Source organism: Schistocerca serialis, chromosome 6 (genome assembly GCF_023864345.2).
Source record: "Schistocerca serialis cubense isolate TAMUIC-IGC-003099 chromosome 6, iqSchSeri2.2, whole genome shotgun sequence".
NCBI lineage: Eukaryota > Metazoa > Arthropoda > Insecta > Orthoptera > Acrididae > Schistocerca > Schistocerca serialis.
This window is the reverse complement of record NC_064643.1, coordinates 692,796,629-692,815,889: the sequence shown is the minus strand read 5'-3', so window position 1 is coordinate 692,815,889 and position 19,261 is coordinate 692,796,629. Positions and strand designations below refer to the sequence as shown.

Below are 19,261 nucleotides of genomic sequence, written 5' to 3'. Positions count from 1 at the left end.
CGATGCTTGCAGCAAAACTGGCACGCAGTCTTCTTCTGATATAAGTTTCTAAGTCGATTCAACACGATTTTGAGAGAGCTAGGTCGCCTGTGTTTCAAAGACGCGCTTTCGTGTAGTCCATAGTGACGTGTTGCGACCGTTGCGGCACATGCGTATATCCGCTCCATGTCTGTTACACTTAGCTGATAATGAATCCAAAAGTTGAGGCAATAATGGAGAACTGTTAACAATATCGATACCTCGGTCATGCCGTGTCCCATCGTTCGTGCACCTGCTGTAACACCACGCTGAAAATAACTTAAATCTGGATAAACCTGCCACTGCAGCAGCTGTAATCGATGTAAGAACTGCGCCAGACACTTGATGTTTTATACATGCGTTTGGAGCCACAGCGCCGTGTTGTGTCTGTTTAGATATCTCTGTATTTGAATACACATGCCTATACCAGTTTCTTTGGCGCTTCAGTGTATTTGTATACATTCTATGACACGACAACAAAATTAGCGTATCACTATGGCCTAAACTCTTTCTGCGAGCCAATGGTCAGCTTCAGACTAAAGCCACAGGCCATAAGCGGAGTTTACTGCATATCAACAATACGCAGTTATCTTGACAAAGCAACGGAAACCCCTGGCAGCATGTGAGCTCTACATCTACATCTACATCTATATCCATACACTGCAAGCCACCTGACGGTGTGTGGCGGAGGGTACTTTGAGGACCTCTATCGGTTCTCCCTTCTATTCCAGTCTCGTATTGTTCGTGGAAAGAAAGATTGTCGGTAGGCCTCTGTGTGGGCTCTAATCTCTCTGATTTTATCTTCATGGTCTCTTCGCGAGATATACGTAGGAGGGAGCAATATACTGCTTGACTCCTCGGTGAAGGTATGGTCTCGAAACTTCAACAAATGCCCGTACTGAGCTACTGAGCACCTCTCCTGCAGAGTCTTCCACTGGAGTTTATCTATCATCTCGGTTACGCTTCCGCGATTACTAAATGATCCTGTAACGAAGCGCTCTGCTCTCCGTTGGATCTTGTCTATCTCTTCTATCAATCCTATCTGGTGCGGATCCCACATTGGTGAGCAATATTAAAGCAGTGGGCGAACAAGTGTACTGTAACAACCTACTTCCTTTGTTTTCAGATTGCATTTCCTTAGGATTCTTCCAATGAATCTCAGTCTGGCATCCGCTTTACCGACGATCAAATTTATATGATCACTCCATTTTAAATCACTCCTAATACCTACTCCCAGATAATTCACGGAATTAACTGCTTCCAGTTGCTGACCTGCTATATTGTAGTTAAACGATGAAGCATCTTTCTTTCTGTGTATTCGCAGCACATTATATTTGTCCACATTGAGATTCAACTGCCATTCCCTGCACCATGCGTCAATCCGCTGCAGATCCTCCTGCACTTCAATACAATTTTCCATTGTTACAACCTCTCGATATACCACAGCATCATCCGCAAAAAGTCTTAGTGAACTTCCGATGTTATCCAAGAGGTCATTTATGTATATTCTGAATAGCAACGGTCCTACGACACTCCCCTGCGGCACACCTGAAATCACTCTTACTTCGGAAGACTTCCCTGTATTGAGAATAACATGCTGCGTTCTGTTATCTAGGAAGTCTTCAATCCATTCACAGAATTGGTCTGATAGCCCATATGCTCTTACTTTGTTCATTAAACGACTGTGGGGAACAGTATCGAACGCCTTGCGGCATCTACCTGGGAACCCGTGTCTATGGCCTTCTGAGTCTCGTGGACGAATAGCGCGAGCTGGGTTTCACACGATCGTCTTTTTCGAAACCCATACTGATTCCTACAGAGTAGATTTCTAGTCTCCAGAAAAGTCATTATACTCGAACATAACACGTGTTCCAAAATTCTACAACTGATAGACGTTAGAGATATAGGTCTATAGTTCTGCACATCTGTTCGTCGTCCCTTCTTGAAAACGGGGATGACCTGTGCCCTTTTCCAATCCTTTGGAACTCTTCGCTCTTCTGGAGACCTACGTTGCACCGCTGCAAGAAGGAGGGCAAGTTCCTTCGCGTGCTCTGTATAAAATCGAACTGGTATCCCATCAGGTCCAGCGACCTTTCTTCTTTTTGTTTCTCTATCCCTCTGTCGTCTATTTCGATATCCACCATTTAGTCATCTGTGCGACAATCTAGTCTGAAACTCGCCAACAGCTGGCCGAAGCTGGTTACGTCAACGTGAAATGTGATATGAGAGGTAAACGAACATTATCACGTTAGTTGACACAGCTCCTGTGGCTTACTCATTAAATAAAATTGTGTCGGAAGTGGAGATCAGAGAAGGACGCTGAGAGGAGAACCTCCAGTGGCAGGGAGCGGGAGCGCAGCCTCTACAAAGAAGGCGGGAGCGGCCACCTGCCGGCGGAGATGGGGGCGCCAGATTAGGCGCGCCCGGGCCGGGACACGTGTAGGCAGCGGACACGTGCAGTCCGAGAGGCGACCTCGCCCGCGGCCGGCCCCGCTGTGGCATGCGCGACCGCCTGCTGCGCACTGCTCACCTCTTTGCAAGGTCGGCGCATCTGCCCCGCGCTCTCTCTCTACACGCCCTTTGCTGCCAACGATGACGCTACACACCCAGCTGTTACATTTTGAAAGAGACATGTTGGGAAACACACCGAAAGCTGCCACGTCAATCTCTTTAGACTGCTGGTTTGATTAACAAAACTATCATCAGTGAGTGTTCCATAACATATGGTGAGATGCTGCGAATACAGGATAAGCAGTCCAGGACCAATTCAAAACTAAACCAAATCCACTTTGCGTCTGTCTTGTTGCAAGCGGCAAAGTGGTTAGCACCTGTTTACCAGTGGTGCGGCTGAAATTTATATTCTCGAACTAACCCATTCAGTCTTAACACTCTAGAGTCCATTCATTGAGTCTACTCAAACTCACCTGGTTCCATGTACAATCATTGTGGAGCATTTTGATAGTCACTATATTACCCCAGGTGCTCGTCTTTCGGATTCTGGGACGGCCAGGTTAAAATGTAGTGTGATCCAACAGAGAAAGTCGGAATCCTCTAACCAATTTAAAACGAAAACAAATACATTCTTTGGAACACTTAACATACAAACCCTTTTCCAACCAAAGTAAACTGCATAAATTGGGAGATACATTACAAGAAAAGAAGATTGAAATTTAGGCACTTCATGAAACACGACTGACGGACAATTACACGACGGATTTCCAAAATTATCGTCTTTTTAAAAATAAAAATGGCTCTGAGCTCTACGAGACTTAACGTCTGAGGTTCAAATGGTTCTAATGGCTCTGAGCACTATGGAACTTAACTTTCTAATCAAATGGCTCTGAGCACTATGGGACTTAACATATAAGGTCATCAGTGCCCTAGAACTTAGAACTACTTAAACCTAACTAACCTAAGGACATCGCACACATCCATGCCCGAGGCAGGATGCGAACCTGCGACCGTAGCGGTCGGGTGGTTCCAGACTGTAGCGCCTAGAACCGCTCGGCCACCCTGGCCTGCATTAAAAATAAAACTGATGAAAGAATACTTAATAAAACACATCTGGGAGTTGCTTTTGCAGTCCCCAAAAATATTTTAAATTCAATAAGTGTGGTAAAACCATTAATAACACAGTAATGACAGTTTCTCTTAAATGCGCAAATAAAGCTACACTTCAATTAAGGCCCATATACCAGTCAATGGGGAAAAAAAAGTTTGATGAAATTAATGAAGCTTCGGAAACGCTAGAAACCGTCATCTCGCAAACTCCCTCAAACCTTCTTGAAAGTTTAATGGCTGATTTTAATGCTCAATTAGGTAAAGAGAAAATTTTTTTAGAAAATACGGTTCGTGGATTCCCTGCGCACTAATGGACAAACCGAAATGGCCAAAGACTTGTTGAAACACGCAAGAACTTTAACCTTAACATCATGTCAACCCATTTGAAAAGAACCGTTCTAAGCGAAAAACTTGGCGGGCACAGCAAAAAAAAAAAAAAAAAAAAAATAGATCACGTAGCAATTTAATACACCAACTGCATAACTGCATAGAAATCTTAGATGTCTAAGTTACGAAAGTAGCTAATACAAAACATAAAAATGTTATCCCAAAATTTGACTCTGACAGAATAATCCCAACTCTAACAAGCGAACGTAACAAGAAACAGTCCAACATTTACCAAAGCCCGAAAGGAAAGTTCATAAAACCGGCACAAAATCTAATTCCGCTTCGAAAGAAACAAAAACATCCTTGGTGGAACGCGGACTGTGGAAAAGCAGTTAAGTCTAGGCATGAGGCATTCAAAAATTGAATAGTAACAATACTGAAAATACGTACAACACCTTTCTCACTGTAAAAAAAGTAACATCTACATTAATCTGTCAGACTGAAAAAAACTACGAAAACGACCAACTATTAGAAATCGAAAAAGACTTCCATAAGAAAGTTAGAAGAAACACTTATGAATAATTCAAAACAAAGCTAACCTGTTGCCAACCACAAAGTCTTTGCTTCAAAAATGAAAATGGTAGTTTGGTCCTTAACAACTAAGAAAATTATACGCTACTCTCTAATATATTTGGAAAAACTATTAAACTGTCCAGAACCAGCGAATAAATTCTACCAACAGAAAACTAATTACACCAACCCTAACTATAAAAAACCTGAAGAAATCGAAATAACTAAGCAAATTAAGAGACTTAAAATCAATAAAGCGTCCGGAGAAGACAGTATAATTGCAAAAATCAGCTGGCCTAACACTATAAAAGAGATCACTCAACTAATAGGACATATCTGGCAAATTCAGAAGCTACCTGAGGACTGGAAAACCGGCCTGATTCATCTATTGCATAAAAAAACAGATGGAACCGATGTTAATAATTACCAAGGATTCTCTTTCCTCCCGGTCACATCAAAATTCTCCCGTAATGTTTACTTAATAGAGCCCAAGAACAGCTATAACCTAAAATTGGTGAATACCAAGAGGGCGTTAGACCAAAAAGATCCTGTCCGGAACAAATTACTAATTTAAAATTAATCCTCAGGACCCGAAGGATTTCTAGTAGCAATATTGTATGTACATTTGTAGATTGTAGAAAGGCCTACGACTCAGTTGATCGTGAATCGCTTTTCCAAATTTTAAGGAACAAGGACTGCATAATAAAACCCAAACACTGATTTAAATGCATGTTAAGAATGTCTGATTTTATTCGACTTTGTTTTGCTTACATTCGTTTTACGTACATTTTCGCATCTAATAGAGAACTCAGTGTTAGCACGTTTTGGCAATAATGGTATTCAAGTTTATTACATCTTGTCACGGGATGAGTATGTAATCCTGCTTTGAATGGAATTATTCCTTGCTACAGAGTGCCGTTCGTTTCAAAGCGACCAGCAGAGTATAAATGTAGGTGTAGATGAATATGCTTTGTAGTCTCGGTGACTAGAAAATTATTTCTTTTAAATGCTAAAAAGGCGACGGCAGTTACTCAAACGTTTACACGCGTTATTAACAGATACTACAAGGAGTGCATTTTAGCAGATCTCAATGAAAATTTCAGTGGCCTCTATTAAATATTAGAGTACGAAACAAGGATCGGAACAAAAGTATCCTAGAATACGAGCAATATACCTACAGTGCATTTAAATCGAGTATCCAGTAACGAACAGATATCACTCCACAGAATACTATGCCACGAAATCAGCTTGTGTTTCACATGAAAAAAAAGCAAACAAACGAATATGGAATCATTTACCCCACCCAATATTACGGATGAGAGCAAAAATTGAACAGCATACAAGCAACACATTTAAAATGCACTTCAAAAATTGCAATACACACAAAAAGGTTGCATTCAGCAACATAATTTTCACTTGATGACAGCCACATGATCGAAATAGCAGTATTAGGTTTTACAATTAAGTAAACTTTACTACCAGACTATCAGAACCCACCCATATAGTGTAAATGAAACATATTATCATCTGTACTTACACTTCATAAATGAATAATACAGATCATGGCGTCTTGTTTACTCACATTCAAAGTTCACGACCAGGTCACTAAGAGCGCTACTGTCTGTCTCCGTTTCCGTATCGTAGCATGGGCCTTGCACTTTCTGATAATTTGATGTTCTGCTGTGCGCAAGTGATCGCAACCATAGCGGTAGCTGCCTTCAGCCTGCAACGGATGCAGCCGTTTTCGATGCGGAATTTTTCACTGAAGAGCTGAATAAATACCCAGAAATATGGGTTACATGTCGCAAGCAGTAGCATTACCGGATAGGATGAGAGCCGCTAGGTTTCAAGGTGTGAAAAATTTTATGAGGGTTTTGCTGCGAAACCAGAGGAGGCAAATCATATACGCAAGTAACATTATTAATTTCATGTTTGTGTTCTAGAGGCGGCGATTTGCGAGGATGTGGCCATTCAAAACTTGTATAGCACCAATTGCTTTACCCGCTGGCGGGAGCCCTTTTATCTGAATGGACAAAGCTTCAGTTAATAATAACACTTTAAAATAAATTTTGTTACCTCAGCCAGTTCAACGCAGCCAAAAAAATACGTAATTACACACATTTTAATGCTGATATAAACTGTATTTCACATTCGACAATAAACTGATTTAGTGTTCACAGCAGTGGTTGCCGTCCAGATTTAGATACATTTGTCTTGCCTTGGTACTTTTCCAGCTTTGTCTTCAAGGTAATCAGTGAAAACATTTCTCCTAAATCTACATCTATACTCTGCAAACCACCTTGAGATGCATGGCAGAGGGTACGTTCCACTGTACCAGTTATTAGGGTTTTTTTCTGTTCCATTCATGCAAGTAGCGCGGGTAAAATGATCGTTTGAATACCTCTGTGCGCGCAGTAATTATTCTAACCTTATCCTGACGATCCCTATGTACATTGTTAAATGATCTTCCTCGTTAGGCTGATGTTCAGATCATATAGTCGCTGTAAACATAAAGTGCTTTCAGAGCTAAAGCCATCTCTGGAACGGCAGCAGATGTGAAGGAAAAGCTACATCAGGTAATGCCAACAATTGAGTTCAGCTTAAAATTGACAGGTCTGTGAAATATTCTCCATTTATTTGTTAGCCTCCAAATGCGCTCTCGACACATCTTCTGGCACGTCTTAGACGTTACAGACGAAAGTTGGGGTGTATAGACTCATGACAATATTAGACAGAGCAAATACTCCATCCCCCAGTAGAGTAAGTACGTTCTGTAGTTTCTAATAGAGGTTGTCGTTTTGCTAGGCTTGCTTGGCGACTTTCTAGCATTTTATACAGTTTACAGTTTTCGAAGACAGTGCTAATAGTTTCTCTACCACAGATACAACTTCCACATAGTGGAACAAATAGTTTGCATCTGCGACCACAAACAGGACAACAGAATGGAATTTCTTGTAGTTGAAGAACTGCCAGCGACTGAAATGTGATTTAACTGTTCTCACTTGATTGACATCCATGGCAGCTAATCATTTGGGGAAGTTTGCAAGCTTTTCAACTTCCTGTGAATTTCGCTATGTACTCATTGTGCACGACTTCCCACAGAGCTTTACGAACGTTCCTAACTATCATATACAGTGTTTTCCAACAATTCTGTATTGATAATGTACACCAATTAGATTGCAGCCACTATCCAGATATCTGAAAGAGATTTAAAATAACAATAATAACAATCTTAACAAAAATAATAATAATTCTGTGTCTTTGGCAGTGCCATTAGACACTGCACTTTGCGTTTTATCACAGGTTCTAAATTCATGAAAAGGTGGAAGGGTAGTAAAGTTTCCTACAAAATGTACTTGTACATTATTCTCATGACAACTACAACTGCAAATAAATTCTACAGCAAGGCTGCTATATGGTTTCTCATGTTGTGTTTACATCTACATATAGCTACAAGAAGATATTATTTTTCGGTACCTTAATACTATTTTTAGTTAGAGAACATATTAATCATATGAAATAACGTTGTAAATAGTCTTATTTCAGGCAACGGCAGTCCTTCGGTACTGTTACACCGCAAAAATGTAATTGAGCGGAAAGATTGGAGACCGCAATGTCCTGTTCAGAAAATATGATATTGCCTCCTCGTCTCAGGACAGAGGCATTTAACTATTACGAAACAGAACAGAATCTTCACAGGACAGGAAACTTAACCCGCGATGGCTCGCGCCTACTGATGTCACACAATAACTCCAATGTTAGATTTTTTTTCTACAAAGGTAACTTTAACGTTTTTAGCTGTAGACCGAATACAAAGCTACATGTATCAAGTAAATTTCTTCTTCATTATCAACAACACATTATAAATACGAATGACCGTTAAAGGAAACATGTGTACTGCTGTACTGAAAATATTTCCGTATACAATCGTAACAAACAGTTCTGCATTGCATTCATGAAATCTCTCCTTCCGGCGCTTCGACATATTTGACTAACTAAGGTAAACTTGACTTCCGTTTTACCAGACTCAGTCAGATCAACGTTCTTGTTACTTTTTCTCTTGTTTGACGTACGTATAAAACACAAAGGAAAGCCGATAATTCTTCACCATCTTTCTGCGGGCAGTCTCGAGCACTCTGTGAATAAGCTGCTGGCATTCTGTCTCATAATTCTTCGTTTAAGTACTCTCCAGTATCGTCAGTTACAATGTCCGGGCCGGCGGGTGTGGCCGAGCGATTCTAGGCGCTTCACTCTGGCACCGCGCGACCGCTACGGTCGCAGGTTCGTCTCCTGCCTCAGGCATGGATGTGTGTGCTGTTCTTAGGTTAGTTAGGTTTAAGTAGTTCTAAGTTCTAAGGGACTGATGGCCTCAGATGTTAAGTCCCATAGTGTTCAGAGCCATTTGAACCATTTTTTACAATGTCTGAAAAAAAACAGGTTCCAACAGTCCATAACTGTTTCCCAATTTTTTGTTTCTCCCTTATGCACCCTGAAATTGTATAACAAGATTTTGACGAGTAGTTCTTGGTAAAGGGGGTTTATTCCTGAAAAATTTCGCTTTCCTTCCCTTGCGTGATATGTATCGCGATTTGCAGAGGGAGGGGTTACCATACACGCAATTTCAGGAGCTCTGTCAGACTGCTCTGCTGCTGGTCTCAATCTCTCCATGCTCAGATTATGTGTCGGTACTCGAAGACAAGCCCTCTATTTGGGCGTTGTCGACTAGTGGTTCCTGTGGCCAAATTAATAGCAATCCATCTGACAATGGCTACTTTCACGTACAATTTTACATATTTTCGCATCTGACAGAGCACGTCATGTACTTGGTTATGCAACTCCTTTAATCAATGCGTAAAACCCAATAACAATACCTCCTCTGCTTTCAAAAGACGTAATACACGAACAATACGTCCTCGAGGAATTAATCCAGTTTCATCTTACTAGCGCAGAGAGGCAGACTAAGAGAGAAGCAAGGCATAGTTTCAGGAATACAGAAGACATTGTTCTGTAATAACTCGCATGTGAGGAAAAAATCTGACCATGCGCACTGCTTCAAACAAAGCTAACCAAGCTTTAATTGTGATTTGATCCAGTCGATTGCAAGTAGATATATCAAAGGAAGCATTGCTAGATCAACGCTTCAACATCTGTAAAATAAATTGAAATATTTCCCCAGAAACGTGTACGTTAGATTTTTTCTCAAGCGCGAGTGATCCCTGGTTTAAGTACCGTCTGAAGGTGCCTACGATACATCTGCTCGACGCGTAGAGATTATAACAGGATTCGGCCGTGGACACAGTTTGCGTCGCCTTGAAAGTGGTGAATCGAAGCAGCGCGACGTCTGAGTGTAAGCCGCAACGGTCACCGCGTACCCTTGGAGGAGGGCGGCATTGTCCTCCGCTAGGTCGGCTGACGCTAATCCTCACGAGGCAGGCTTCCCTGTTGGGCACAACGCCCGTGGGGCGCTGTTAGCTGAATGAACTTAAGCACATTAGCAGGAACAGGCGTGTCGCCATGTTAACTGTACTTCACTGACTTGGCCTGTTGTTTACTGCGGTGTCATCGTCCTATAGTAAAGTAATTTTTTGTGTTCGGTTTCTAAGGATCATGATATTGCAAAACTAATTTCCATTATGACATTTCACAAAAGAGTTTCAGAACCTGTATATCACTGTCAGTAGTGTAAGATTAGGTCAACGCAAGAGCAGTCTGCTATAAGTTATATTTCCAGGTTCCATTGTATGTAGAGTGATTGATTAGCAGTAGTCATGCCCGTATAAAAATTCTTTGTTTGCAGAAATATGGTAAACAGTTTGCTCTAGTGTTAATTTTCACCACTGTAGTGCAACGATTAGGCCCACACTTGGTAGCACGTTGTATGAGATACCCGCTGCCCACTTTTTAAATCAGTCTAATTGTTATTATTATTATTATTTCTATTATTATTATATAGTTTTGAATATGGCTGTCTTTCAGCAACCGTATTAACTTTCAATGAAGAAATAACACAGCCAGCCGGTCACAACTAATTGTTTAATACATTTACCTAGGTTTCTACACCTCTAAGGATGTCTTTACCAGAATGACAGTTTAAAAGCTCTATGAAATACGACAGAGAAAAGTTAGAATGAGATTTTCACTCTGCAGCGGAGTGTGCGCTGATATGAAACTTCCTGGCAGATTAAAACTGTGTGCCCGACCGAGACTCGAACTCGGGACCTTTGCCTTTCGCGGGCAAGTGCTCAACCATCTGAGCTACCGAAGCACGACTCACGCCCGGTACTCACAGCTTTACGTCTGCCAGTATCTCGCCTCCTACCTTCCAAATTTTACAGAAGCTCTCCTGCGAACCTTGCAGAACTAGCACTCCTGAAAGAAAGGATATAGCGGAGACATGGCTTTGCCACAGCCTGGGGGATGTTTCCAGAATGAGATTTTCCTTCTGCAGCGGAGTGTGCGCTAATATGAAACTTCCTGGCAGATTAAAACTGTGTGCACCGACCGAGACTCGAAGGTCCCGAGTTCGAGTCTCGGTCGGGCACACAGTTTTAATCTGGCAGGAAGTTTCAGAGAAAAATTAGTTTGGCAGAAACATTAACCAAGATGAAAAATTTCATAACAAGGGAGGTTACTTATGTAAAGCTACAGCTCGAGAGAGCAATAGTCAAAGCTTAGAACAGACATATTGAAGCCGAAAATTAAAAATTGAGAACGTTCGAGCCCTTGGCACGTATACCTTGCAAGGAACATCAGACTCATCGGCCCAGTGGCTTACTCTGCTGCTACAGACACAAGGCAGAAGTTGAGCTTCTGTCGGGCGCGGACAGTGGCATATGCCCATTTGAGAGATTATAACAGAAATAATCGAAATAATCAACAGTTAATTATTTAAAAAGAAAACAAATTTCAAAGGACTAGAGCTTAATTTATTCTTGAAAATACAAAATAGTCATGTAAATGTAGTACAACTAAGCAACATTCTTGTATCGTTTAGCAGCTTCAAGTATCATACAAGTGTCACCACGAGAGGGGATGAACTCAATGCGTGCAATGTGTCAAGATGAAGTTACTGACCACGTAAAACCAATTACAGTTACAGCAAATGAATACAATTCAGAAGCATAGTACAATGCGGCTTAGGTCAGTACACGCTGATGTTATTAAGGATGTGAAAGACCCAGTGAGGTTCATTAGCTTCTGTTTGAAGCTTGATATGAAAGTAAACAGAAATTCATCACAGATATAAGTCTAGACGACACATAAAGCCTGAAGGAAATCAAAACGAGCATAATGTGAGGTATCTGAGAACCCATCAATGTATTTAAATTTGCCATTCGTCTTTCTAAAAATACTAAGAAGTTTCATTAGTTGTAAAGTTAGTAGGAGTATTTAAACCACCTCGCTCTGTGACTATATTGACAAAACAGAAAACAGAAATAATAATCAAATGGTTGAAATATTGTATTAGATATTCGTTCCCTGCCCCCTCCCCATCAGCCTCCAACGATTATTTAAGGAATCACGCTCCTATGGGTAAAACAGCTTTAGACGTCTGATTACTTTACATATGATTAAAGGTGTCAAATATTTTACGTTAAACATGTAAAGCACTTATGACTGAAAATGCAAAACCTAAATAATTTGGGTTTCGTTAGTTTCAGATTGTTCACCATATCGTAATAAAAAGATTTAGAAAAGGACTGCAGTTATTTTTAAAGTTTGTTAGAAGTCGTTAAGTGCCCTCATTATTAAACACTTGACGAGTAAAATATGGATAACTAGTGCTCCATCTGAAGAAAAGCTAGTTTCTCCCGCATCTCAATGTTGATGGCTTCAGTCCACCTGAACTGTGTGTCGATTGCATAGTAAAGAAGTAATAAATGATGTCGTAGTTGGTTGTAGAGCTTTACTCCATGAACTGCAGAAATGTAGTAAGTGATATTATTTTTCCTTTACATTGTTTGGCTACGAGAAAAAGTTTCGAAAACGTTTGAAATTACGTGTGTTGTTTGTTGAATGTCGCTAAGTGCTCTCATTACCAAACACTAGACAATTAGTGCTCTGTCACTTACGCGGCCTTATAACATGTACACAGTTTTCATAAATGTGGTCAAAAATTTTATGAAGCGTTAGAAACCAATTTTTTCTTGCCCTGTGGCAGTTTCATAGGCAAATCTGCGACTGGTATGGAGCAGCGCCTTAGCTATTTTGTAATGTACATTGTTTTACCGTGGAATGTCGTCATATGTTTCCTCCTTTCAATTATAGTACGAACTCCAAAATGGCAGATATTGTGGTAAGTGAATGCAGAGTAGGAATTTAGCTAAAGTCGCTCAGTAGTGGGTGAGAAACCTGTGAAAAATCTACAGAATTTACGCAAAAAAATCTTGTTCTCCTTCTAGCAACAGTTTATCGTAAGTCGTTCAAATAAAGAGTGGTCACAAGTGACTGGAAAAAAGAGTCACAGGCTATTCCCACACGTGTGCACATAATTATCGTCACATATCGCTGTCAGCCTGTTGTGGAATCATTGGACGTGTCACATGCTCACATATTATGAGACGTTTCTGGAGAAAAAAAATTGGTGTATATAAACCATCAAGGAGTCAGTAAACAGATATCCTAGGAAAAATAGCTCGCTCTTTTTGTCCTCGAAGCTGAGAAAGCCACAGACAAAAGGCACCATACGTTGGTAGCGTCTTTTTTTGACCTTCAGAAGGCATTCAATACATTTCGCACTGCTATTTAGTGAATAAAATACGAGCTTACAGAGGTTCGATCGTGATTTGTGTCTGGCAGATAATTTTTTTTTTTTTCCAGGGCGAAATCGACAGATGCAAAGTAACTACGGGAAATCCCAATGGATTATTATTATGCCATTACTGTTTGGAATTTATGTAAATGATCTAGTCGATAACGTCATAAGTTCCATTATGCTGTTCCTAGACGATGCTATTGTGGCCGGCCGGAGTGGCCGTGCGGTTCTAGTAGCTACAGTCTGGAGCCGAGCGACCACTCGGTCGCAGGTTCGAATCCTGCATCGGGCATGGATGTGTGTCATGTCCTTGGGTTAGTTAGGTTTAATTAGTTCTAAGTTCTAGGCGACTGATGACCTCAGAAGCTAAGTTGCATAGTGCTCAGAACCATTTGAAGCCTTTTGATGCTATTGTGTAGTGCATAAATAGGCCAAGACATCCGATACTGTTGATTACGTCTTTGGCAATAAATCTCAGGAAGCAGTAGAAACAGCAAAATACCTAGGTTGGAAACCTAAATAAAAGACTCTAGGAATAGATCAGGTCAGGTTGAGAGTCACTAAAAGATCCTTAAGCAAATGTAATTCTTCCATGAAGGAAGTCGTCTACAAAACATATGAATGACTGACTCTCTAATACTATCGATCAGCCTTAGACTCTTGCGGGTTTAAATTAATACAAGAGAAATGTTATCCAGCGAAGAGCGCTGCATCTCGTCACGGGATCGTTTATTAGTAAGCGGAGATGCTCAAAAGATTCCAGTGATAGACTATAAGAGAGACACGTCGTGAGTCACGGAGAGGCTGACTGGTGAAATTCCGACAGAGTCAACGAACATGTTAACTCTTCGCACAGTGCCTCGCAATATTACCACGATAAGAAATTTGAACACATAGAAAGGTTTATTGACAGCCTTTCGTCTTGAAGAGAACGGGAAAGGGGCAAACAGAGAGTGGTACAGAAATACCCTCCACAACACGCTATAAGGTGCCAATGAAGTACAGACGTAGGTGTAGAAACACGACTGCAATGTTGTCTCCGAAATGAAATGAGTTTATCGCAAGCATAAGGTGAACGTTAGAATTCCTAAGCCGCCGCCGCCATCTTCACTCGAATGACGTCCACATGAAATTATGTTACGATAACGTGTGAAACACATGCTGTTTCGAACGAAAGTGAAAACACTTCTACGATTAGTGTGAGGTAAAAATGGTAGAACAAAACTGAGAGGACAAATCTAACCCACATTTCAACGATAAATTCGTAAATGTAAAGTTTGGATGTAAGTAGTCAGAGTGCCATATCAGAGTGAGTGACGGAGAAATTGTTTATGCAACAATGTAACACGAAGATTACTGAGTAAGTTCATTACGCAAAATGGTTGAAGGGTCTGACGGTGAACTAATCAGAAGGCGGCACACAATCATCGGATCAAACGCACTAATCAATAGCTAATCTCAATCCAAAATTAGTATAATGATCAACAAAAACAATTTAAATTAGAATGATGTTAATTGCTTTAAACAAAGCAGTATACCCAAGCCCCTAGTGGTCGTTTATTTTATTATTATTGCTATTGTTACAGTACGTTCAATACTAAGACCTTCGAGAATGATTGCCAGTTAAGTATAAGAGAAAAGATGAAATCCCAGGTGTGGGCACCTAAAATAAATGCATCTTGTATGATCAAGGTGTCTCAAGAGTGATATTTTCGTTGCTGTTCAAAAACGAGCAGCACGGACGAAAGGATATTTATCACGCCGATATTTAATTTAATTTTCTTCTCCTGTCACATAGTATACCTACTAACTGTAAACTCACTGCTAATAACGCAAGAAACAATGTTAAAATAAATAGGATTGAATAGGATTTGTTTTCATGCAATGTGGGTTGCAGCGTAAGTGGAAGTGACGGCTGCAGGAACCCTTTATGGAAGTTGGAGTTGCCATGGATACCAGTTTATCCCAGGAACGTACTGAAACAAACTCACACACAGTCCGTGGATTACATTTTTCAAAACGTGTGGAAAGTTCTATAGAAATTCCTACTAGCGTTTGCGCTACACTTGTAACCACTTCCACGTGCCACTGCTTCCCTAAAAGGCTGCCAAAAGTTAACACAGTTTCTGAAAATTGCGAATTCGATACTGATTTACGTCATAAGTACACGCAGGTGATCGGTGCGACCACGGAGGATGTTTTCACTTTAATACAATCTCTGACAGTTACTTCCAAGAATTATAATTCTACTTTGTCGAAAACTGTCATTTTGAACCCGTGACTGTGTTTATGTTCATCGCCATCTTTGTACACATACTTCCATCTGGTGAAACTACTTGGTGTGTGAGTGTATGCATACACATAAAAAAGTGCATCATATAGTTTTCGTTGCTTCATGATCACAAGCAGTCAGCACTAGAATGTAATGACGCGAATTTTTCAACGGCACCATAATGTAAAATGTATCTTACCGTAAATTAGGCGTCTGAAGATGAACTATAATGTTCAAAATCGGCAACGGCGCTGTTTAAATAAATAAATAGCATTGTAAAAAATGGCTGGTTGCTGTCGTCTTTTATGTAAGAGTCAACCTATATTGCGAGAAGCTGTCTTCTCAGTACGTTTCAGTGACCATAATGAGAGTCGTCTGGTATGCTGAAACCTGTTATTTTGACAATAGCACTTCCGATTAAGTTGCAACAAATAATTCTAGGATATCACGAATCAACCACGTGCACTGTTGTCAGTTTATTGTTAGCTGCGCTTAGGTTATTCTCGTGTACACATGTATGCAGTGTTTTGATTTGTTTAGTGTCGGAACAGGCGTTTTCTGGCTTGTTACCTTGTTTTAGTATCTTGTAAGTATTATACACTCCTGGAAATGGAAAAAAGAACACATTGACACCGGTGTGTCAGACCCACCATACTTGCTCCGGACACTGCGAGAGGGCTGTACAAGCAATGATCACACGCACGGCACAGCGGACACACCAGGAACCGCGGTGTTGGCCGTCGAATGGCGCTAGCTGCGCAGCATTTGTGCACCGCCGCCGTCAGTGTCAGCCAGTTTGCCGTGGCATACGGAGCTCCATCGCAGTCTTTAACACTAGTAGCATGCCGCGACAGCGTGGACGTGAACCGTATGTGCAGTTGACGGACTTTGAGCGAGGGCGTATAGTGGGCATGAGGGAGGCCGGGTGGACGTACCGCCGAATTGCTCAACACGTGGGGCGTGAGGTCTCCACAGTACATCGATGTTGTCGCCAGTGGTCGGTGGAAGGTGCACGTGCCCGTCGACCTGGGACCGGACCGCAGCGACGCACGTATGCACGCCAAGACCGTAGGATCCTACGCAGTGCCGTAGGGGACCGCACCGCCACTTCCTAGCAAATTAGGGACACTGTTGCTCCTGGGGTATCGGCGAGGACCATTCGCAACCGTCTCCATGAAGCTGGGCTACGGTCCCGCACACCGTTAGGCCGTCTTCCGCTCACGCCCCAACATCGTGCAGCCCGCCTCCAGTGGTGTCGCGACAGGCGTGAATGAAGGGACGAATGGAGACGTGTCGTCTTCAGCGATGAGAGTCGCTTCTGCCTTGGTGCCAATGATGGTCGTATGCGTGTTTGGCGCCGTGCAGGTGAGCGCCACAATCAGGACTGCATACGACCGAGGCACACAGGGCCAACACCCGGCATCATGGTGTGGGGAAAGATCTCGTACACTGGCCGTACACCACTGGTGATCGTCGAGGGGACACTGAATAGTGCACGGTATATCCAAACCGTCATCGAACCCATCGTTCTACCATTCCTAGACCGGCAAGGGAACTTGCTGTTCCAACAGGACAATGCACGTCCGCATGTATCCCGTGCCACCCAACGTGCTCTAGAAGGTGTAAGTCAACTACCCTGGCCAGCAAGATCTCCGGATCTGTCCCCCATTGAGCATGTTTGGGACTGGATGAAGCGTCGTCTCACGCGGTCTGCACGTCCAGCACGAACGCTGGTCCAACTGAGGCGCCAGGTGGAAATGGCATGGCAAGCCATTCCACAGGAATACATCCAGCATCTCTACGATCGTCTCCATGGGAGAATAGCAGCCTGCATTGCTGCGAAAGGTGGATATACACTGTACTAGTGCCGACATTGTGCATGCTCTGTTGTCTGTGTCTATGTGCCTGTGGTTCTGTCAGTGTGATCATGTGATGTATCTGACCCCAGGAATGTGTCAATAAAGTTTCCCCTTCCTGGGACAATGAATTCACGGTGTTCTTATTTCAATTTCCAGGAGTGTAGTTACATCATGGCATATTTTTACTATGTAGAAGAGATGAGAATTGAAGATATGCTCGGAAAAACGGGCTAGTCGTTGTTCTCACCCCTAAATATCTCTTAGTGGTGAGACCAATGACAATTTTGATAGTTCCCATACCCCGAAACAGATGGCAACACCTGTCTCTGAATTTTTACATTTGAGGGTTAGCCGGTTTTTCCGCGCATGTCTTCAATTAACAACAGATGGAGAGAATTCTTGAGAGAGCTGTCTTCAGTAAAGCAATATGTCAAAAATTTTGCCGAAAAAGTTAACTGAGAAAAATGGAGGGCTTTGTGGTGTGAAAAATTCTGAACTGGAATCAGCTACGAGGTCACGAAGATGGTGTGTGGACTGTGAAAGCAAAAACAGAAAAACCAGGTACGTTTGTAAATAATGCAAGAAATTACAGTGCCTTGAAAATTTTGCTGCTGTGTGCTAAGACTGTATCGACAAAATATCCCACCAAATATCTGTACTATTTTGATAGCAGCTCATTTCTATGTATCTCAATTTGTGTAAATGATTTGATTAAAATACAATTCTTTTCATTTAAATGAATGAAGTGATTGGTTATGATACTACTTCATTTACTAACACTTCCCTCCATTATCTACGTTACAATGCAAATTAAATGCCGGGGAAACTGTAATGGTCTTTGTGACAAGCTACACGTACTAACATCGAAATTCGAGGCGCGTGCGCCGCCAGATCACAGAACCAGCTTCTTTTCAACCAAATACCATAGTAGGCGAGCTAGAAGTGAGTCCTCGATTGAAAGTATTCGGAATGGAATCCCCAGTCCCTCCATTTGCCTCAGAAGCAAGGAAAGCCTCGGGAAAACCTTGGTCGGAGGCGATTGATTGGATTTTTAATTGATTACAGTTCTTTCAATTTATGAGAGTGGACAGCATTGTCCTAGGTAAATTTAAAAAACTTAGTGTATGTGTTTGTGTGTGTGTTTGTGAAACGGTACTGTGTTCGTTATATGAATATGGGTGATAACTGATGTGACATTTGGCGTGCGTAATTTTTTATGTCGAACGCGTGAGGCAAACAGGTAATTCATGACTCTTATTGCCGAGTGATGCACTTGGGGAAGTTTTCGAGTGGAACAAGAGGCAATGAAATGGCTGTGGACACGCAGTCAGTCCAGAACAAAAGTACGTCCCTTGCAAAAGTGCGTCCTTTCTGCGCGAACACAGCGTGGGCGGCCCGCGGTCTGAGGAGGCGGACGGCAGCTGGTAGCCGCGGTCTGTCCACCGTCCGCCCACCGGCTGCTGCGGGACGGCTTTTGTGAGGCGCAAACAAAGCCCCTGGCGGGCCTGTGTTGCGCGCAGACGTCTCTGTCAGCTGTACACAGCTGCGGAAAGAACTGTCGGTTAGACGCCCGGCTGCTCGGTGACGTCACGCCGCTGCATCCACTCGTCCGCGAGGCGATCTTCGACTGTCCGGCGGCGCCCGTGCCCATGGCGCGAGCGACCCAACAGCTTTGCGAATTGCCCGCTGCTTATGTACGGAGAGCATTAGTATCATTCTCACTGCCTGTCGGCGAACCAGACCTTATTTACGCCCGTAATTGGAAACGTTGCTTTGTACTTGTTGCTGGCGTGTTGCTGGTTGCCGCGCATCCGTTGTTCGGTTCCCCGAAAGGGGGAAATGTCACGCATTTTTACTGTCTGTCGCTCCCCTGCCCATAAATATAACTTGCTGCTCCCC

The 19,261-nt window shown here is 42.3% G+C and overlaps 1 protein-coding gene across 1 annotated transcript in view; it reads right to left on the bottom strand.

Annotated features, from left to right (window-relative positions):
- The window catches only part of LOC126485035 (pikachurin-like), a 779,910-nt gene extending 760,897 nt beyond the window's left edge, over nt 1-19,013 (bottom strand). Inside the window, exons 1-2 of the mRNA XM_050108640.1 lie at nt 18,954-19,013; nt 18,710-18,867 (exon numbers count right to left, since the gene is read on the bottom strand). Coding sequence (XP_049964597.1) covers nt 18,710-18,867; nt 18,954-19,013 — 218 coding nt within the window. The remainder of the gene's footprint in view (nt 1-18,709; nt 18,868-18,953) is intronic.
- Nucleotides 19,014-19,261: the final 248 nt, after the last annotated feature.